Source organism: Lytechinus variegatus, chromosome 13 (assembly GCF_018143015.1).
Source record: "Lytechinus variegatus isolate NC3 chromosome 13, Lvar_3.0, whole genome shotgun sequence".
Classification (NCBI taxonomy): Eukaryota; Metazoa; Echinodermata; class Echinoidea; order Temnopleuroida; family Toxopneustidae; genus Lytechinus; species Lytechinus variegatus.
This window is the reverse complement of record NC_054752.1, coordinates 19,377,152-19,400,884: the sequence shown is the minus strand read 5'-3', so window position 1 is coordinate 19,400,884 and position 23,733 is coordinate 19,377,152. Positions and strand designations below refer to the sequence as shown.

The window sequence follows — 23,733 nt, the reverse complement described above, 5'->3', positions numbered from 1 at the left end:
CTCTTTGGAGTACAAAAATCTGTTGGGACTTTGGTGAAATTTGGCTTACATAAGGTAAATACATGTCAAGCATAATCTGGTCAGGACTTGGGCGAATATTTGATTTTTAGAAGGTTGATTTCATATCCAGTGTTTACTATACCTTCAACTACAATTAACCTTCAATAGTAATCACCTGTAAAAAATCGTGTGACTATGTACAATGTAGCTAGAGTGCATCACCAATTTAACAAGCTACAGGTCACCCAATGACAAAAGGAGCAACTCTAGTCTGTAGAATTGTTTTTTAGTGAATAGAGAAAATGTGTTTTTGTAGACAGATACTTGCTTTTAAAACATCTATTTCTAAAAATTAGGAGCAATGTGACTTCCAGTCCTTTAGCATCATGCGGAGCATACAAGAAATATATCCCAACTGAAGGTTAAATATCAACGAAAAAAAAAATAAAGACTTTCTTTTCTATGTGTGACTTTCCTGAAGACCCCAGGGTACATGAGCTCTAGGTGTCTGGAATCTTCCTGCTGGACCAATAGCATCCTCTGATTCATTTCTTTGTAAGAAAAAGAAGGTCAAAGGTCAGAATCTGGATCTATCTAGTATTCAATCAATTTTCCTACTTAGAAAAGAACTTTCCAAATAAATAAATGATAATATTAGATAATTCTAATAATATGGGAGTACGACTGTCCATCAGAAGTAAAATGTAACAGTTTGGAAAAATTCTGGTTTCGCAAAATCTTATGTCTGCGGTATAAAAAAATATAGTAAAGTAATTATCTGGGCGAAGATTGAATGCTCATTATTTACAGGATTGACATAAAATGGTGATTAAAGCAATTTTATTTGCTTTATTAATTTATGAGTAGCTTTGTGGGGATATCTAAATAATAATATTGGATGACCAATTTTCATGGGACGTGTACAAATATTGTTACTCGCTGACGAACAATATTCTATGCATCTCACTTAAGGCCATCCAATATTCCCTAAAGTTAATGCAAGCTTTGTAGTACATACCAGTGATATAAACTCTCCTTCTTGTCCAGTTGCAAGGTAAGGACGTACAAACTCTGATCTTGGAGCAGCCCTCATGCGAGATGGGCTAGTGACGTCGGTAATCTGGGACTGCATCTTCTCCTGTCGTTGGAAAAGTTAGGAAGGATAAACACAATCACGCTTTCAACAGTACTTGTTTGATTTGACATCTGCCATTTCATAGGATACTGGGTCCCATTTCATAAAGAAATTATTACAACAACAAATATGCAATAACAGTGAAAACTTCTGAAATCCTTCACTCCGATTGGCTAATTTGTTGTAGAAACTATTAATTTGTTATAACAACTCATTGTAAAATGGGATCAAGGATGTGCAAGTGCATAAAACACTATAACCTGTACCTATAGTTATATATTACCCGTCCTAATTTATATCATTTTCAAAAGTTAGAAGTAAATCTTAGATTTTATTTAATTTTATCTACATGAAATTACTACAAATTCAATTATCCACTGAAGAACTTTGCAAATAATAGATATAAAAGCAAAGAAATATTTAGGAGGCTGGTTTTATACTGAAACTCACATTGAGGTATGGTGAGTGTGTGATGACTTTTGCTAGCTGCTGCATACGAAGATCAGTGGTGCTTCTGAATCCATCACTCGTTCTCTCACTGAAATCAGCCTCTGTGTCAAACAAGTGCAAGGGCAATCTGAACTGGTCAGAGTTGCCATTGTGACGCAAGTTGGAACGTCCAGCATGTTGAGCGTAAGGTATGCTGTGCAAACCTCTCAGGCTGTCATCATCGGCGGTGCCGTAGGGCAGTGGCTTGGAGTAAAGCATTATGTTTTGTTGGCGATAGTGGGAGATGTGGATGCAGAAGCAAACAATAAATATGAAGATGACTACTACACCAGCACACCAAACACTATACCAATTGTATCTGTATCAGAGAGACCAGCTGGAAAAACAACAACAAAAACTTGGCAATCATTAATCACGTTGAATTTAATGTTCAGGTTAACCAAATAGAAATTCGAGTAAAGTTGAAGTTTTTCTAAAGAATAAATACAATATTAATTCATTTTCTCGGTATTGATAATTACAAACAACACTACAAACATAAAGGTAAAATAAGTTTTAGATTGTGTGGATGAGTACAATGTACCAGCCCACTCATCATGAATAATAAGTGGCTGAATAGACTACAAATAAAATCTTCTTCATATAAACTTGAACTAACTACAGAAAAGGAACTAACTTTGATGATATCACATGTGTGAAAAAAGTGGGCACGAGCGCAAATCCGTCTTCAGATTTGTGACAACCTGATATCAGTCTTTTAGCTGATTTTTTGGTATGTTTAGTTTTGATTTTCAGCTTATTTTATATTATTTGTATGTATGTTATAGGAACTCTTTTAATTTCAGCTTTTTCAACATTCTTGAGCTTTTTCTTATTTGTGATCACTCACCACTCCTGGTGACAGAGTGTGACGCATGCCTTCTAAACTTACGTATCTGCGATGATGATGCCGCATTGGTTCGTGAGCAATGTTTTCTGTTGCCATGGTACTATCATGCAGAATGGGAGGAGCTTGAGTGCTAGGAGCTATCTCACAAATATCTCCTTCATAACCAATGGGACATCTATTTGGAATAAAGGATTCAAAGTTTTCAAGTGAGATATTGTTAAAGCCATGAATGATTGAATTTGTGACCTAAACAACACATAACGCTTCTGGACCCTTTCCCAAGATTCATGATTTACATAATTGAAATCATAAAGTCTTATAATTTTACTATACCAACTAGAATGATCAATGATTTTCTACTATTTCCAACATTGCACCAAAATAACTGCTAAGAAAACAAGTGTTCATAGCATGCATCCAACTTTTTAACGATTATCATAATTCTTAAAACCGTAATTCAAATTATTTTCTGCTGAGCTAAAAAAAGATGTTCAGTGCATGTACATGCATCTTAATGCATAGGCATGTGAAAATACATTCAATGTATGCTTTGGCTTAGTGGAACTTCCTCTTCAAAAGATTATCAAGTGCTGCTGAAGGTCATTAGGTGTATACTAACTGGCAAACTCTCAATCCATTTAGCAAAGAGCATATCCCTCCATTCAAACAGTAAGAAGTAGAACATTCCTCGGTTATTTCTGGAGAAATGAAAATATTTAAATGATTTAATATTGTAAGAAAATAGATATTTCCACATGCTAAATGTATTTAGTGACTAAAACACTCTGGTGTCTGAACAATTATATGGGAAGTTCACCTAAGTCTGAGCAGTACCCCCTTTCTGTGCACACGCGTATCTGATAAAAGAAGACACACAACGACTACAAACTCTACACATGCAACGCATGGAAAGATTAAAAACCTAACTAAAAATTGTGGAAAAATAATGGATTTTGGTCATTTCATGTGATTGCCTTTCTCTTCACAATCTTCGAATTGTGTGTAATGTGAAAGGACATTGGCCGGGGGGGGGGAAAGGGGGGGGGGGGGGGGTGGCACTCAACTTATTGTACTACACTGTAAACTGAAAAGGCTTGTTCTCTTTTTTTTCCAATCACAAATAGTGAACAACTTCCTTGAATTTTTAATGACAAGCAACATTAATACAATAAAATATTTGTATGTGTAAATGTGTGTAAACACTCATGTGTAAACCCCATCCATTTTTGAAGCATCATAGATGCTAGAATTACGTGTTATGTTGGGATACCAAACAGAGTTAACATTCCTGAATGTAGTGATCAGATTAGATTCAGTACAACTACTCTTGGTATAATGCTTTACTCCTTTGCATCGGGGTGCTCACTCAGGCGCTTGGGGTGCTTGTGTGGTGGCTGCGCTGCTGGCGCCGATTGTCTTGTCCGGGAGGGAACGGAGCCTTTGGGTCGGGGTGGCTTGTGTGGGAATGGGGGGTCGGGGAGCGGATCAATGGGGGTTTGAGGGGAGTCGGTCGGGTGTTGGGGGGGTGGGTTGTGGGCGTTTGGGTGTTGCGATCGCTGATGCTTTGCTGTGGGGGTCCTCCCGGTGGCGGTGCGATGGGGGTGTGTGGTGTCGCTTGTGAGCAGCTCTTTTTTTTTTTTTTTTTTTTTAGTCAAGCGATGGAGTTGTTCGCGCGTGGCATCGCACGTCTTTATCGCTTTGCCGGTGGGGGGATCTCCATAGCACCGGCGGTCGCGGTATTTGGGTGCCCATAGCTCTCTCAGTGCTTGTCCGATTTCTCTCGGACTTTCCTGGTTCTCGTTCTCTGATTTGTCCTTTTCGGCACGGGCCGGCTCGTTCCGATGGTTTGGTTTCCCTTTAAATTTCTGACCTGTCGGATCGGCGCTCGCGGTGCAGTCGTTATGCAGGCGCTGTGGATGCTGGGTTGGCACTTCGTTCTTTTCTTTTGCGGTGTATAATGCATTGTTATTATCATCTAATAATTCATTCTTAATGGCAGTAGTCCAGCTCGCTCGTGCTTGAATTAGAGTGCGCCATCACTCAATATGCAGTGCTTGTCCTGCTATTTATATCAATACCAATATTTTTACTTATTCATGATCTTATTTTTAGTACCATTTTATTCATCTTATTCTTTGTTCAAGTATACTTCGCTATGTTTATTCCAGCCTGCCCCCTTCCCTCTATTTGAGTATCGACGTCCTTCTTTCGTTACGGAAAAGCAACTCTTATTAACACTGCCAATTGCTTACCCACAATTTACTTTACTTCCCACGCGCCACGATATGTTAGTGATAACTTCCCCGTATATTGCGAATGGATTTCTTTTTACTTCTGTCCATTTAGTTATGGATTTCCTTCAATTTACAACTTTTAAAACTGACAAATTTTTCTTACACATCCATGTGTAGTACCTCAACTAATGTACCGTATATGCATACTAACCAGTCCTCTAGTAATTCGCTTGACAACAGCTCTCTTAACTTTGAAACACCTGAACTTCTTTTTGACTTTGATGCAGAAGACACTCCATTCGATTCCTTTTCATCAAACCATGTAACAGAGAACAATTTTTTCTCAACTTTGGAATCTGTTTCCGGCAATGATATTCTCTTTTTACATTTTAACATCAGAAGTCTCAACAAAAACTTTGATTGTTTGGATTTTTTCACAAAGCAGCTAAAGTTCAATCATTCTATCTTAGGAATTAGTGAGACTTGGCTTAAAGACACGCCATCCTCTTATTTTTCTATGAATGGTTTTAACTTTGTTTCTTCTAGTCGCATTGGCAAAAGAGGTGGTGGAGTGGGTATTTATGTCCCGGTTGATTTTAACTTTGAAGTCATCGGAGAGTTGACGCAAATATCTGATGCATTAGAAACTATCTTCATTGAAATTAAATTAAAAAGCAAGGGTAATATGATAGTTGGAGTAGTATATAGACCTCCACATTCTAATTCTAGCGAATTCATTGAATCTATACACCATATATTATCTTCCTGCTCTCTTACTAACAAATCCTGTGCAATTATGGGTGATTTTAATCTTAATCTCCTCCAGCATCATGAAAACTCAGACTGTCAAGACTTCCTTGACTTGCTTATTACTTGCTTTCATTCGTCCCAACTATTACCAAACCTACTAGAATAACTGAATCATCAGCTACTCTAATTGACAATATTTTTGTTAATAAAACAAATAACGTAAAATCTGGGATTATAGTCAGCGACATTTCGGACCATTTTCTGTTTATAACTTAATATCATATCCAATTTCATCCTGTCTGCCTGCATCAGCCAACAACATTAAGACTCGCAACTTTTCGGAGGATAACGTTAACAATTTTATTAGGGCACTTGCTGTTGCTGAATGGAACTCTGTATATGCCACAGACAATGCTGATTCGTCTTTCGATAACTTTATGGATATCTTCATGCATAACCTTAATTCTTCTATTCCATTCCGCAGAAGCCATGTTTCTAACTATAAAAAAACTCCTAAGCTTCCGTGGATTACCAAATCGCTACTCAAATCTATAAATAAAAAAAACAACCTCTTTTATAAATACAAAAACTACTCCAAACACCACAACCAAATCCAAGTATACTAGATATCGTAATATTCTAACAACTTCATTGCGACTAGCTAAAAAGAACTATTACTCCTCACAATTCGATGCTCACAAAGGCGATTTAAAAAAGACGTGGAAAGTTATAAATGATGTCTTGAAAACCAAGGTAGTCTCAACTCCTATTTCCAGAATTCTAGTAAACGAAACCGAAGTACAGGATCCTCTTGCAATTGCTGAGGAATTCAACAACTACTTCGTCAACATTGGCCCAAATTTGGCGCGAAATGTCTCTGAACCAAATTGTAATTTCAAACAGTTCTTAAAAACGCCAAACCCTCAAACGCTGTTTCTAGATCCAATTCTTGAGCATGAAGTCTTTGACATAGTGAACAATCTGAAAATAAACAAAAGTGCTGGGTTCGATAGTATATCCAACTCTTTGCTAAAAAAACAATTACAGAAATTTTATCTCCCCTAACATATGTTTTTAATTTATCATTGTCTAATGGAACTGTGCCGAAAAAAAAATGAAAACTGCAAAAGTTATACCTATTTTTAAAAAGGGTAGTAAAGAAGACCTCGGAAACTACCGCCAATATCACTTTTAACTGCACTTTCCAAGATTTTGGAAAAATTGATTTATGCTCGCACAGTGAAATTTCTTACAAAATATGAAATCTTATCCGATACCCAATTTGGTTTTCGACAAAATCATTCTACAACTCATGCCCTTCTTCTATTTTTGGATAAAGTTAGCCGCGCAATCGATAAATCTTTTCATACCGTTGGAATTTTCCTGGACTTCTCCAAGGCCTTTGATACCATCAACCATGATATATTACTGTACAAACTGAGCAATTATGGTGTACGAGGAAAGGCCTTGGAGTGGTTCAGGAGCTACCTATCGGACCGCAACCAATTTGTGAGTATTAATGGTGAGGATTCCTACTCAAGACAAATATCCTGTGGCGTTCCACAGGGATCGCTATTGGGGCCTTTGCTCTTTATTCTTTATATAAACGACTTTCAATATTGTTCTGAAATCATGTCATTCATCCTCTTTGCGGATGACTCCAACATATTCTACTCCCATCACCCCTCAAACTCTCCTTGATACTGTTCATGAAGAGTTAAAAATGGTTCAAAGTTGGATAAATGCCAATAAACTATCTCTAAATGTTAATAAAACTCACTACATGCTCTTCAGTAATTCACTTTCAACACTTCCTGGCAATTTATTTATACATGATATTCCTCTTGACTTAGTCGAGTCAACAAAATTCCTTGGCATATATATAGATTCTAATTTATCGTGGAAGACTCACGTGAACTACTTATGTAAGTTGCTGTCTCGAAACGCGGGAGTTTTAAATAAACTGAAACATGAATTTCCTCACCATATTCTATTATCACTATACTTTACTCTCATATCATCCTACCTCAACTATGGTATTTTAGCCTGGGGCAATGGGGCAAAATTCCTGCTTGATAGGATTTTATTACTCCAGAAATGTGCAATCAGAAATATTAACTGTGTTGGTTACCTATCTCATACATTTCCATTATTTCTAAAAAACAAACTACTTCGTATTACTGATCTTTATACCTATAACTTAGGAATCTTTATGTATCAGTTAAATGCCAATGATATACCTTCTGTTATTGCCTCCCTTTTTTCAAAAAATAGCAGTGTCCATGGATATCCTACTCGGCAAAGTAATCTGTTTCATCTTCCTCGTGTAAGAACTTCATTTGCCAAAAGGAATATCACTTTTACAGGCCCTAAATTTTGGAATGCCCTCCATGATGATCTTTTACATTCACCCTCAATATATGTCTTTCGACGAAAGCTGAAACACCATCTTCTCAAGGACTATACTTAGCACGAACACAGTTGTGTACCTTTTTAATTAGTTATAGCCTCATTCCATTTGCTCTACGGGTTTATACCAAATTGATTTTTTTTTATGTCTTATTCTTTCATTGCTCCTCTATCGTCGTTGCGCGTGGGTTGTCTTAATCCTTGGAAGATGTCCATTCATCTTATTGCTGCCTTATGCCATAAATTTTCCATTTCCCACTCTTAGCAATGTTTATTTCCATTTTCCTACAGGCTCGAATTCAATTCAATTTGTTGCTTTCTACTCTTATTTCTTCCTACTCATCATTTATGTATTTGTGTATCCCTAGTTTTTGTTTACTTTTTGTTTGCCCTTTTATTTTTCCCTCTTGTCGTATTGATATTTTTACGGGACTCTCACTGCATATTCCTTGGAGCCTTCAACCAACAAGCTCTGCTTTTACTTTTGGCTCCCCATATCTTCACCTCACATTTTCTTTCACTGTCATTATATTACAACAATTTACAAGAATGCATTTTAGTACTTTTTTTTTTCTAATATATTAAGTATACTTTTCATATTTCACGACATTTATTTATGCTTACCTATAATAATTTGTATTGTATGATATTATTGTTTGTTTTGTATAATATTATTGTTGACACTGTTGAAAGTGTGGTATGCTTGATATGAATAACAAGTGGAATGCCTCTGGCCGTCTCACCTGCATCACGCGGTTCAATATAGCAGCAGTGCTGACTATGAATACTACTCTAACTCGCACAAGATGTTCAGTGATACATGGTTACTCTTATGTCCAAGTTTAATGAACTAGACCACTTTTTATGAACTAGACCAATAAACTTACAGAGATATGATGGTTATTCAACAAAAAACCCAACATGGCCAAAGTTCATTGACCTTACATGACCTTTGACCTTGATCATGTGACCTGAAACTCGCACAGGATGTTCGGTGATACTTGATTACTCTTATGTACAAGTTTCATGAATCAGATCCATAAACATTCAAAGTTATGATGGTAATTCAACAGATACACCCAATTTGGCCAAAGTTCATTGACCTTTGACCTTGGTCATGTGACCTGAAATGAGCACAGGATGTTCAGTGATACTTGATTACTCTAATGTCCAAGTTCAATGAACTAGACCAATAAACTTTCAAAGTTATGATGGTAATTCAACAGATACCCCCGATTCGGCCAAAGTTCATTGACCCTAAATGACCTTTGACCTTAATCATGAGACCTGAAACTTGCACAAAATGTTCAGTGATGCTTGATTACTATTATATCCAAGTTTCATTTAACAGATCCATAAACTTTCAAAGTTATGATGGGAATTCAACAGATATCCCCAATTCGGCCAAAGTTCATTGACCCTAAATGACCTTTGACCTTGGTCATGTGACATGAAACTCATGCAGGATGTTTAGTGATACTTGATTAACCTTATGTCCAAGTTTCATGAACTAGGTCCATATATTTTCTAAGTTATGATGACATTTCAAAAACTTAACCTCAGGTTAAGATTTCAATGTTGATTCCTCCAACATGGTCTAAGTTCATTGACCCTAAATGACCTTTGACCTTGGTCATGTGACATGAAACTCTAATAGGATGTTCAGTAATACTTGATTAACCTTATGGCCAAGTTTTATGAACTAGGTCCATATACTTTCTAAGTTATGACATCATTTCAAAAACTTAACCTCAGGTTAAGATTTGATGTTGACGCCGCCGCCGTCGCCGCCGCCGCCGCCGTCGGAAAAGCGGCGCCTATAGTCTCACTTTGCTTCGCAGGTGAGACAAAAACCTTGAACCTTATTCCTTAATGGGGTGTGCCTCACGAAACTCTAAAATGGGGGTCTAAGGAACTGACTAAAAGGGTAAAGTACGGGGTGTTGGGAACTACTCGGCCGTGATCTGGCAAAACTATGTATCTCCTTTTTTGCCATTCAAGCTTGAATATTTTACATTGCCTCTTTTGCTTTTCTTGGAAAAGTGGAAAATGGTATATCGATTTTTTTTGTTTTCCTTTGATCTGCGGAACTTATATAAGCTATTGGCACCAAAAACTAGTTGATTTACTCATTTGATCTTCTAATTTTCCACTTTTTTTTAAAACATACGCACTTTTGCCTGATAAAATCGATGACACACTCCGAGCTTTTTATCAGGCAAAACTACGTATGTTCTAACTTATCAGGCAAAACTACGTATGTCACAAGGTACGCGGCCGCGTGGCAAATGTTTATCAGGCAAAACTACGTATGTCACAAGGTACGCGGCCGCGTGGCAAATGTTTATCAGGCCTACGTATGTCCTCCGCATGGCAAAGTTTTATCAGGCAAAACTACGTATCTCTAACTTTGCCATGCGGAGGACATACGTAGGCCTGATAAACATTTGCCACGCGGCCGCGTACCTTGTGACATACGTAGTTTTGCCTGATAAACATTTGCCACGCGGCCGCGTACCTTGTGACATACGTACGTAGTTTTGCCTGATAAGTTAGAACTTACGTAGTTTTGCCTGATAAAAAGCTCGGAGTGTGTCATCGATTTTATCAGGCAAAAGTGCGTGTTTTAAAAAAGCGACCGGTAAAATGCAGAATTTGGGAGATACGTAGTTTTGCCTGATAAATCACCTTCTTTTGCGGCTATTGTTCTGGCAAAACTACGTCAGTAGACTTACATAGTTTTGCCTTTTAATTCTTGTCAAAGCTTGAAAAACTACTTTTGTAAGTCAACTTACGTAGTTCTGCCTTTTAAATTTAGTGATTTTTTAGAGAATTTTACAAAAACTGGGTTTCGAATCTCCCAAAACAATTGGAGTAAGAATTTGAAATTTTGGCAGATGAAAGAGCGTATTCAATATAATAAGAAACCAAAAAACTGAAAAACGCCAAAAATTACGTAGTTTTGCCAGATCACGGCCGTACATATATACCGCACGGTGTGAAAAACAGGGTCTACGGAACGGGATCGCGGCACTGGAGCTGTAGGTATAGCGCTGAGTATGCATGCGCTGTGCATTCATGGAGCGGCTACTACAGTGCTTCTAAAAAAACTATACACTTTTGAAATGGCTACCAAACAAAAAATATGTCACTATGGGGGAAAATACCTATCTCTATGGAAAGCAATAAAGTCAATTTTTTAGATGACACCAAAAAGTTGGAAAACTATTCATGCTTGAGTGAGCACTACCCACTTAAACAAAGGGTATGAAAATTAGACTGGGCAGGAATTTGCCTTCCAATTTCTTTCAGTTTTGAGATGCGAGTCCCTTGGAACTTGCAAAGTTGAGAGTGTTCTGATATGATCAAGCATAATTATTAAATAGGGGCGGAAAACGCCGAAACTGTCGCCGAAATAAACGGGTGGCAACTTATTCTGACTCTTCACAACATAAAGTCGATCAGGCAGAACAGAATGTCTCATTCTGCATGATTAATACACGATCAGTTCGTAATAAAACTTCTGAATTTAATGACTTCGTCGTAGATCACAATTTTGATATTGTTGGTATTTGTGAGACATGGTTGCACCCAGATGATGATGCAGTGATAGCAGCACTAAATCCAGGTGGATATAAGTTCACTCACACTCCAAGACTTCATAAAAGAGGTGGTGGAGTTGCATTTCTTTATCGTAGTAACCTTAATATAAAAGTTGTTCCTCCTCTTGATATTAATACATTTGAAATGATTGAAATCAGTATTATACAGAATTCTATATCTGTGGATATGTGTATCATTTATAGGCCACCAGGTGCCTCATCTTCTCTCAAGGAATTCATTGATGATTTTTCTTGTCTATTAGATTATCTTCTTTTTAAGAATTCCAGTTTGTTAATTGCTGGAGATTTTAATGTTCATGTGAACGATGATTCTGTAAATACTAAGCTTTTCCTTGAAACTTTAAGTGCTTACGATCTCACACAGCACATTCATTTGCCAACTCATACTCATGGGCATACTCTGGACCTACTCATCACCCGCCAGTCAGATAGAAATATTGTGAAGGATGTAATGGTTGTTGATGGCCTTTCTGACCACTCGGCCATTATTTGTAAATTGAACCTGATAAAGCCTCCCGCTATAAAGAGTTTGAATTAACACACGTAATATTAAATCTATTGATGTTGAAAAATTTGTTGACAGAATTTCTAAACTATCTCTTCTTGAAAACTGCTCTTGCTCTGATATTTCCGTCTCTGTAGAACACTACAATACAATTCTAAGAACTGTTCTTGATGAACATGCTCTGTAAAACAGCGACATGTAACAGTTCGCCCCAATACACAGTGGTACTCTCAAGACATTGCCGACAAAAAACTTCAGCGCAGGAAATTTGAGCGCAAATGGCTAAAATCAGGTCTAGAGTCTGATCATAAGAAATATCAGAAACAACGTCAGGTAGTACAGGCGAGTGTTCGTGTTGCCAAAACATCTTATAACTCTATGCTGGTTGAAAAATGCACAAATACGAGACAGCTCTTTAGAGTTGCCAATTCTCTGCTAAACAGAGGTAAACAAAATCCTTCCTACTCTTCCAGATCTTCCAGAACGCTTTAATAAATTTTTCGTAGAAAAAGTCCAGAAGGTACGATCAAGTCTCACCAGTGTTGGAGAATTTGATATCCCACTGATTACTAACAAAACCTTGGATACACTTTCTCCTACTACTCCTGATGAAATTGCATCCATTATCATGAATTCACCTTCAAAATCCAGTGAGCTTGATCCTATACCAACACTGCTTCTGAAAAAATGTCTCCCTGCAATCTTACCCTCAATTATATCTATCATAAACTCAAGTCTTTATTTAGGGATAGTTCCTGATAGCATGAAGGTTGCAGCAGTGCGCCCTACCATTAAGAAGTTAAATTCAAGAGTGACTGTCTCCAAAAATATAGACCCATTTCAAACTTATCTTATCTTTCCAAGGTCGCTGAACGAGTGGCCTTCTCACGTCTTCGTGCATATCTTCTTGAAAACAGTTTAATTGACAACTACCAGTCTGCCTACCACCCAAACCATAGTGTAGAAACATTACTTACTAATCTTGTAGATAACATCCTATCGGAAATGGACAGAGGTAATATAACTTTTCTCGTGCTGCTTGATATGCAAGTGCATTTGACACCATTGATCACTCTATACTAATAAAAAGACTACACTCTCTTGGAGTAACAGGCATGGCACTAGAGTGGTTTTCTTCATACATCGATCAAAGAACCCAATATGTGTCTGTCAATAATTCACAGTCAGATAGAACTCTCCTTTCGTATGGTGTGCCACAAGGGTCTGTAGGTGGCCCATTAATGTTCTCTGTTTACCTTCAGCCTATCAGTGCAATTAATTAAAAAACATAATATTAAGTATCATTGCTACGCTGATGACATTCAGCTATTCATTTCTGTACATCCTTCCCCTGATGCGATTGCCAGTGCTTTGAGAGTCTTAGATGCCTGCATCCATGACATGAAGTGCTGGATGGATTCAAATAGTCTTAAACTTAATGAAAATAAAAGTGAATTCATTGTTTTTGGTTCGAAAAAAAAAAAGTATTGTGAAAATTAACCATGATCGCTTGCTTGTACATATTGACGATAAAGTTATTAGGCCAGTTTCTAAGGTACGTAACCTAGGTGTGGTATTTGATACCAATATGTCTTTTGTTGAACATGTATCTAGCACATCAAAGTCTGTTAGATATCAATTGCGGAACCTAGGGTTTATTCGAAAATTCTTAAACAAACAAGCATGTGAACAATTAATTCATGTTTTAATCACATCTCGGCTTGATTTTTGTAATTCTCTTTTCTATGGACTCACAAAACAACAACTTAATAGACTGCAATCTCTTCAAAATTCAAGTGCCAGACTCCTCACCTTTACACCGAGAATGGACCCAATCACACCAGTTTTACATTCTCTACATTGGCTTCCTGTCCACAAACGAGTTCAGTTTAAACTTTTATTTGTATATCGAGCCCTCAATGGATTGTCACCGCAATATATCCAGGATTCCCTTAGGCCATACAATCCTATCCGCACTTTACGATCTACAGATTGTAAGCTGCTTCAAACTCCCCATACCTATCATTCCTGGGGAGACCATGCTTTCTCGAATGCAGCAGCCAGGTTATGGAATATGCTTCCTCTCTCACTTCGCTCCATCAAGACATATACTACTTTCAAAGATCACCTTAAGACATACCTATTTCAATTGTAATTGATTTTAAATGTATATTGTATTTTGTTGTATTCCATTTATGATTAAAAGAAAGATGATTCATCCCTTCCCGTTCGCTGGCTGTTCATGTGGGACCCGGTGTCCTCAGATTGCTAGAGCTCCTGTGAGTTATGTACTGACTGGGTTTACCCCTTAAATTGTCAGTGAACGGGGCAGCTAGAGGGCACTGGGTTCCGCATGATGATTGGCTGATGGATGGGTTGGGGTGAATGAACCAAATGTGAAATTATTATTATTATTATTTTTACATCGTACTTGTTAATTGTTCTTGTGTAGTATTTATATAAATTTCCATAAAATATAATTTTTACATTGTAAAAGAGAACTGTTGCTCGGCTAGCGCCATGAGCGTCTGCTGACGGTGTGTGCACTCTACAAATATACACTATTATTATTATTATCAATTTAGGTTTTTAGAGCAAATTTCAAGAATTATTAAATTGAAATTTAATGCATGAGTAAACATGAAATACAATTTTTAACTTTTCACATGGATCTCAGCAATGTGTTAATGGAAGGGATAGGACTTAGGTGAGGGAGTAGGTTGATGGGATAAGAGTCAACATATCACTTAACCCCCCCTCTCCCTCTCTACCCCTTTCACCCCTCCTGAGAGACTAGCCTTTGCTAGGGTGAGCAGAAATTAGCCTTCCAATTTTTTAGAGGTGAATCCTTTGGAACTTGCAAGGTTAAGGGTAGGATGTTATGCTAAATCACTGATGAATTGAGATAAGTTTTGGTTTCTTAGGCAAATTTCATGAGTTACTAAATTGAAATGTAATGCATGAGTAAACAGGAATTGTAATTTTAGTGTAGCATTTTTAATTTATTATGTGGATCTTAGCAAGTGTGCTTGTGAGAGTCAGAGTAATGTGATGGTAACTGTTACATGCAAGGGATGAGATAGGGTAAGACTGGGTTAAAGGGGCATTTTCATTGTGTTCTCTTACAAATTACAAATTATGTACTCACCCCGCCCTCCACCCCTTTTTCCTGGATGGTATTTAATGCCAAGTGTCTGATGGGTCTTTTTTTCCATTGAATGATTATTAAGAACTTGACTAATTATGATGATTTATGAAATAATTTGATTGATAATTCATTGAAAAAGGTGAATACCTTGATAGAGTTGATTTACTAACTAATTGTTGATTGAATGATTGATAAGTGAAAGGTGATGACCTAATTTTCAGAATTTATTATCAAATTGACAGCCACTCTGGACTTAATGCGTACATGTAATAGCAATCAGTCTCAATCTCAACAGGAAGGGGGGGGGGGGAGAGGAGCACCTGAAGGAGGGAGGCTAAACGTTCTGTTGACCTCTTTCTCATCAGCTTACTTCACCCACTGAAGTCCTTTCTTACCCTTACATGTGTTTTCCTGAATCTATTGAACACACTGCTGAGATCCACATTGTAAAGTTAAAATGCTGCACTAAAGATTGCAATTCATGCTCACTTATGCATGAAATTTCAGTTTGATAATTCATGAAATTTGCTCTAACAATTTAAATCGATCATGAATGACCATTAATTCAATTTAACTATATTTAAGTTTGCAAGGTCCAAAGGATTTGCCCCTCAAAAACTGAAAGAAATCGAAATGCTAATTTCTGCCCACCCTAATTTTCATACCCTTTTGTTTTAGTGGGTAGTGTTCACTCAAGCATGGATAGATTTCCAACTTTTTGGTGTCATCTGAAAGTTGACTTCATTGGCTTTCTATATATATATATATATATATATATTATATTATATATTTATATATTATATATATAGGCATTTTCCCCCAAAGTGACATATTTTTTGTTTGGTAGCCATTTCAAAATGTATATTTTTTTTTGAGACGCATTGTAGTTATATGTAGGGAGTTGCGAAGCTGCATGTGCATCCTCTCGCACGCGCTCGGTTGGCAGGGTTGGGGAACTGAGATGTCTCGTAATGGGGGTCTTGCGAGCGGGTTCTGAACTGAACTTTTGTCATTCGGAGTATATAGAGAACTGAAAATTAGGTCTGAAAAAGGGGTCATAAAAGCGACACGTCCCCAATATAAGTGAGTGGTCCCTCCCCGGGAGTCCGGGACATGGGGCACCATTTTTTGTTCAGGCTGAAAATAAGTGGCCGAGTGTTTTTTTTTTCCGAGAAAATCTAATATAGAGTCATTTCACTAAATTTTTAATGAGATTTTGACACACTTACTCATAAGAATATAAGGAACATTATTAACTGAAATAATTTGTGAAAGAAAAAAAACATGGCTGTTAATTTGATTGTTAGGTGTGCAGAAATTTTGCCCCCACTTCATACTTAAAGGTGTTTTTTACCTGATTATTCTGGAAACAGGATTCGACTTAACACTGTTTCCACTAAGCAGTGTTTCCACTTTGCAGTGTTTCTACAACATTGCAGTGTCTCAACTTTGCAGTATTTGCACTTTACAGTGTCTGAACTTCACAGTGCTTCCAATTTTAGTGTTTCAACTTTACAGTGTCTAAACTTTGCAATGTTTCAACTGTGCAGTGTTTCAACTTTACCATGTTTCCACTTAACATTTTTTCAACTGAGTAGTATTTCAACTGTGCAGTGTTCCAATTAGCAGTGTCTCAAATTTGCAGTGTTCCAATTCAGCAGTTCATCAACTTCACAGTGTTTCAACTTTACAGCATTTCAACTGTGAAGTGTCTCAACCTTGTAGTGTCTCAACTTTACAGTGTTTCAACTAAGCATTGTATCAACAACTTTGCAGTGTTTTAAGAACTTTGCAGTGCTTAAACTTTACAGTGTATCAGCTAAGCATTATTTTCAACTAAACAGTGTTTCAATAACTTTGCAGTTTTAAATTTTACAGTGTATCAGACAAGCAGTGTTTCAACAACTGTGCAGTGTTTTAAGAACTTTTTAGTGTTTAAACTCTAGTGTTTTAGCAAAGCAGTGTTTCAACTAAGCAGTGTTTGAACTTTGCAGCATTCCAACTCTCCAGTTCTTCAACTTAACAGTGTTTTAAGAACTTTGTAGTGTTTAAACTCTAGTGTTCCAGCTAAGCAGTGTTTAACTAAGCAGTGTTTGACTTTGCAGCGTTCCAACTCTGCAGTTCTTCAACTTAACAGTGTTTCAACTTTTCAGTGTTTAAACTCTACAGTGTTTCAACTAAGCAGTGTTTCAACAAGTGTGCAGTGTTTTAAGAAATTTGCAGTGTTTAAGCTCTAAAGTGTTTTAGCTAAGAATTATTTCAATGAGCAGTGTTCCAACTCTGCAGTTCTTCAACTTTACAGTGTTTCAATTTTGTAGTGTCCCAAACTTGTAGTGTCTCAACTTTGCAGTGTTCAAGTTTTTGAAATTATATTAGACTGTACATATACAAGTATTTTTTCACAGTTCTTACATTTCTATACTTTCAAGAAAATCTGCCAACCTGAACAAGAACATTTTAGTATTTCAAAAGTTAAAAATCACTACTTTGGTTAGGAAATCAGTATTGTAAAAGAAAAAGAAAAATAGAAATCAATTTATTGCATGAAACTGGAAACTGAATATGACATTGCATCAGTTTCTCATTTTTTTCTACTATACAGATTACTGGAAATTTTACTACTTTGCAGCTCTGTTGAAGCATTTGAAAAAGTTAAAATCTGCAATAAAAATACAAAACAAATCGATATTGCAATTTCATTAAATAATTTTAACTCTCTTCATTGTTCCAAAAGAATTGGTAAAGGAAGTTTTAGATTGTGTAGATGAGAACGATGTACCAGCCCACTCATCATGAATAATGAGTGGCTACATACATAGATAACAGATAAAATCTGCTTCATTTAAACTTGAAACTACAGCAAAGGGACCCGAACTTCGATGATATCACACATGTGAAAAGTTGTGGGCACGGGCGCAAATTGTCATTAGACTTGTGAAAACTGATATCACAGTCTTTTAGCTGATCTTTAGCTACGTTTGGTTTTGATTTTCAGCTTATTTTATTTTTTACTCTGTAACAATGTATAGGAACTCTTTTAATTTCAGCTTTTTCAACATTCTTGAGCTTTTTGTTATTTGTGATCACTCACACCCCTTGTGACAGAATGTGACGCATGCCTTCTCAAACTTACGTATCTGCGATGATGATTCCTCATTGGTCGTCTGAGCGATGCTTTCTGTTGCCATGGTACTATCATCCAGAGTGGAAGGAGCCTGAGTGCTAGGAGCTATCTCACAAATATCTCCTTCATAACCAATGGGACATCTATTTGGAATAAAGGATTCAAAGTTTTCAAGTGAGATTTTTGTAAAGCCATGAATGATTGAATTTTGTGACTCAACAACTCATAAGGCTTCAAAACTCTTACCAAGATTCATAATTTACATAATTTAGATCATAAAATCTTATAATTTTTATATACCAACTAAAATGATTTATGATTTTTACTATTTCCAACATTGCACCAAAATAACTGCTAAGAAAACAATTGTTTATATGCATGCATGCAAGTTTTTAACGATTATCATAATTCTTAAAACCATAATTAAAATATTTTCTGCTTGGCTAAAAAAAAGATGTACAGTACATGTACATGAAATGCACTAGGCATGTGCAAATACATTCAATATATGCTTTGGCTTAGTGGAACTTCTCTTCAAAAGATTATCAAGTGCTGCTGAAGGTCATTAGGAGTATACTAACTGGCAAACTCTCAATCCATTTAGCAAAGAGCATATCCCTCCATTCAAACAGTAAGAAGTAGAACATTCCTCAGTTATTTCTAGAGAAATGAAAATATTTAAATGATTTATTATTGTAAGAAAATAGGTATTTCCTCATGCTAAATGTATTTAGTGACTTAAAACACTCTGGTGTCCAAACAATTATATGAGAAGTTCACCCAAGTCTGCACAATACACCTTGCTTGTGCACGTGCGTATCTGATAAAAGAAGACATACAACGACTACAAACTCTACAGTGCGTATCAAAAAAAGTTTACACTTTGAAAAAGCTCTGGGAATTAATAAATATGCAACATGTGGGTAATTTTTTCACATATAATCTTGGGTTTGGGTCTCATCTATCCAATGAAAGTAAAAGTTTTAACAGAATGTTACACTTGAGTGAGCACTATCTATTTTTGTAAGTCGCAGAAACTGTTTGCAGTTTGCGCAGAACATATCGTTCACGCAGTGTCAAGGGGAAAAGGTGAAATCAAACTACCCTGCGACACATTTTTCTTACATTTCCCTTCAGTGTACTTTCAATCAATTAAGATAAAAACAGACACATTCAAGCATTTTTAAACAAATTTGCCACCCAAATTGAAATTTCAACACTTAGTAAGCACAAACTTTTACCCTTTTTTGTGCCAGCTGGATCTGAGGACATAACTGAATCTAAACAAAAGTTTATATCAGACATCTCCAGCCACTTTTTCACTAAGTTTTTTTTATTTAAAGTGGGTTGATATCTAATTTTTCATTTAATACTTGTTTCTCCACACTTTTCCCAAGCTTGACTATGATTAACAAATAAAAATCAAGCCTAATTCATTTTATGTAAATCACAGCTCAGTGTAAATCAAATATCGTCTTGATGGCATTGGTGTGTGGGGGAGTGGGGCGGGGCGCAATTCACTCTTCGAAGTTAAAAAGGTCAGAGATCTAAAAATCAATTTTACTTGCTAAATTCTACGTGTTCTTAATGATAAAGGTTTACTTTCATTCGCATAGCTATTTCAAAGTTTTGCGCAAATCCTTTTTCACTAACTTTTCAAAGTAAGTGGTGCTCACTTCAAGCGGAAATATTTTACGATAGTTATATCGTCATTTGCTTAAATGGATCTGTACCAATGTTAAAATGTGGAAAAATCTTCAGGATATTACAAATTTATAATTTTACAGGGTTTTTTAAAAGTGTAAACTTTTTTTGATACGCACTGTACACATGCAACGCATGGAAGAAACCCGACTAAAAATGGAAAAATAATGGATTTTGGTCATTTCATGTGACGGCCTATCCATCAAAATATCTGAATTGTAATGTGAAGGACATGGGCCCGATGGGGGGTGGGGGGGGCACTCAATTTTTTTTATGGGGATTTGCCTCACGAAAATCTAAAATGGGGGTCTAAGAACTGAATAAAATGGTAAATTACGGGGTCTTGGAACTAAATATATACCGCACGGTGTGAAAAACAGGGTCTACGGAATGGGATGCGGCACTGGAGCTGTTATAGCGCTGTGCATGCATGCGCTAGCGGTTTATCAAGCAGCTACTAGTTTTATGCAGGAAGTTGGGAAGCCGTACGTGCATCCTCTCGCATGCGGTGCTTGCGCTCGACAATTTTGGCAGGGTTGGGGAACTGAGATGTCGCGTAATGGGGGTCTTGCGAGCGGGGCTGGGTGGCTTCTGAACTGAACTTTTGTCACACAAGAGTATCTACAGAACCGAAAACTAGGTCTGAAAAAGGGGGTCATAGAAGCGACACATCCCGTAGAACAATTTATGTGAGTGCCCCCCCCCCCCGGTAGACATGGGGCACCATTTTTGTTCTGTCTGAAAATGACTGGCGAAGTTTTTTTTCAATGAAAATCATATAGGGTCTATTTCACTAAATGAAAATTAATGAGATTACTGACACACTCATGACAATATAACAAACATTATTAACTTAAAAATTTTGTGAAAAACTATGCAGGTTTTCAACTTTACAGTGTTTCCACTTTACCAGTGTTTCAATTAAGCAGTGTCTCAACTATACAGTGTTCCAACTCTGAAGTTCATCAACCTTAGTGTTTCAACTGTGCAGTGCTTCATCAACTTTGCGTTGTTTTAAGAACTTCGCATTGTTTAAAACTTTACAGTATTTCAGCTAAGCATTATTTCAACGAAGCAGTGTTTCAGGAACTTTGCAGTGTTTTAAGAACTTTGCAGGGTCTCAACCTTGTCGTGTCTCATTTTACAGTATTTCAAAAACTTTACATCCTACATCCTGCAGTTCTTCAACTTTACAGTTTTTAAACTTTACAGTGTGTCAGCTAAGCATTATTTCAACTAAGCAGTGTTTCAACAACTGTGCAGTGTTATAAGAACTTTGCAGTGTTCCAACTGCAGTTCTTCATCTTTACCATGTTTCAACTGTACACCTAAGCAGTGTTTCATCAACTTTGCATTGTTTGAAGAACTTTGCAGTGTATCAGCTAAGCATTATTTCAATTAAGCAGTGTTTCAACTTCGCAGTGTTCCAACTCTGCAGTTCTTCATCTTTACCATTTTTAACTTTGTAGTGTCTCAAACTTGAAGTGTCCGAACTTTGCAGTGTCTCAACTTTGCAGTGTTTCAACAATTTTGCAGTGTTTAAACTTTACAGTATTTCAGCTAATCAGTGTTTCAACTAAGCAGTGTTCAATTCATTTATTTCACTCGATAAACATAACATATATACAGGTAAATAAGAAATACATAATGACAAGAACAAAACATAGTAACAAAAAAGATAATACAGTAAATAATGTACAAAACGGGGTTCAAGAACTGGCATTAAAGATCTGTTGAATCTTACAAGTTCCAGCCCAGTTAGAAAGAAAAAAGAAGGGATACAAAATAGACCATACAAAGACAAAAGAATACGAGGGAAAAAACAAACATTAATAAAGTTAAAATGGGAGTTTTTGCCTTTCTAGTAAAAATCATAGAAAACAAAGGTAAAGCACGAGCATATGCGGAGGGTCACAGAAAATCAACAAGTGAAATTAGTGAGAACAAGTGTAGGAGAAGGGCAAACACAGAAATTATAGTCATGTTACAATTACTTGTTATCGGATGCGAACGTTGTTAACATAATTTCTTTGTGATGACGTTGAAAACTATTAAGGATAACTATTTTTAAGTGTAGGGGGAATAGAGTTCCATAATTTGGGACCTGAATACATTATAGTTTTTTTCAATTAAAAAGTAGTACGGACGGAGGGCATGTGAAAATTAAATTGTCTACGAGTTTGGTGAGAATTGGTAGTAGTATTGAGACAAAAATATCTACTTAGTGATTCAGGAATTATCTTTTTGTGACAAGAATACATAAATGATCCAAGGGATAGTTTATAAAGGTCAAATACACTCAGGACTTTTAATCTTTTAGTGTTTAATCATAAGTGCTGATTTTGTGAGATGTTTTTCTTCATGGGGGGGGGGGGGGGGGGAACCAAGATGACCCTCTTCCATAGGCTCCTGTACAAAATTTGATAATAAAGGATGATATGCCAAATATAACCTGTGCACGATTTTTGGATATCATCTTCTTTTACAAAATGTCATTTTTTTTGGGGAATTTGAATATAATTCCCCATTAAAATAATGATTATGGAACCTGTCAATAAAGACTATCTGCTCATAAAGACCACTTTTCTTGTCTCCCTTGGCTGGTCTCTATACAGAGGTTTTACTTTACAAGGTTAAATTCTCTCAACAATGCTAAATACTAGGAATATTACAATTTTGTTACCAAACCGTATCACACCATGTATGTGTATGAACCTGGAATATGTCACCAATAATGTGATTTAGAATTTTCTTTGCCACTTTTTAGTTTGTATACACACTTAGGAGAAGAGGTAGATCACAACACATATTACTATGATTTAATATAATAGAAGTGACCACTTACTTGTTATTTCCACAGAACTAGGATCAACAGTAATGTTGGCTTGGGAGGCTATGCCGTCGTAAGGATGCCATCGGTCTCGACGCTGTTTACAATCAGACCTGTGAGGGCGCTTTCTGAAGTATTGGACAGATTGATTGAACGAGACATAATAGGTCGCTACCACACTGCCGTTGGTGATCCAGATATAGTACATGATTCAAAGAATTCTTGTAGGTTTGGTTGCAGTAGAATGAGATATCGTATCTGATGAGAGTACAGAACAGACTGATCATAATAATACAAATTTACAAATCATGCTAATTTTGAGTTCATAAATATTGTGTACAATTATATTTGGTCCATCTTATTGAGAAAAGTTGCCAATCCCCCCCCCTCCCACAAAAAAATCTTCTTAATCTGTTTACTATTCATAATGCAGAATTCACCAAAAACCGATCTTACATAAAATGTTTTACAGATCCTCCTTTTTCAATCAATGTTTAATTGAAAGCTTGTTCCCTGCGCCCCCTTGCTTCACATGTTTTCAAACCTTTGTACCCCCCTCCCTCCCCCAAGTGGGTATACACCCATGAAGTTTATCTCATTTTATCTTCATTATATTTTAGGTATGTCAAAAAAGAATCTCAGATTCACTTGAACAATATTTCACCAATTTTACAAATGGACAGCAAAATGAGATTTATATTGAAGTTTTACCAACTAATAATGGTATTGATCATGATACCCATTACAATTCTAACAACTAAGACATGTTTATTTCTGTCATCACTTTGCGATTTAGTACAGGAACTTACCGCACTGCTCATTAAGAAAGCTAGACTTGAATACGGCTGGCTAGAGGGGTCGATGAGGTCAGAGGTGCAAATAGCAGGCACATCGTTGATAAAGAAGGACAGTAAATTGGCCACGGTTAAACT

The 23,733-nt window shown here is 36.6% G+C and overlaps 1 protein-coding gene across 1 annotated transcript; it reads right to left on the bottom strand.

The window, feature by feature from the left end:
* Positions 1 to 464: 464 nt before the first annotated feature.
* On the bottom strand, positions 465 to 23,733 carry LOC121426646 (hepatocyte growth factor activator-like). The gene is made up of 9 exons (XM_041623016.1): positions 23,611 to 23,733; positions 22,817 to 23,059; positions 18,849 to 18,927; positions 18,277 to 18,410; positions 3,094 to 3,172; positions 2,517 to 2,649; positions 1,586 to 1,961; positions 1,019 to 1,138; positions 465 to 551 (listed from the first exon to the last, which is right to left on the bottom strand). Exons 2-7 carry the CDS (start codon positions 23,007 to 23,009, stop codon positions 1,929 to 1,931), a joined length of 651 nt encoding a protein of 216 aa, XP_041478950.1. The 5' UTR covers positions 23,010 to 23,059; positions 23,611 to 23,733; the 3' UTR covers positions 465 to 551; positions 1,019 to 1,138; positions 1,586 to 1,928.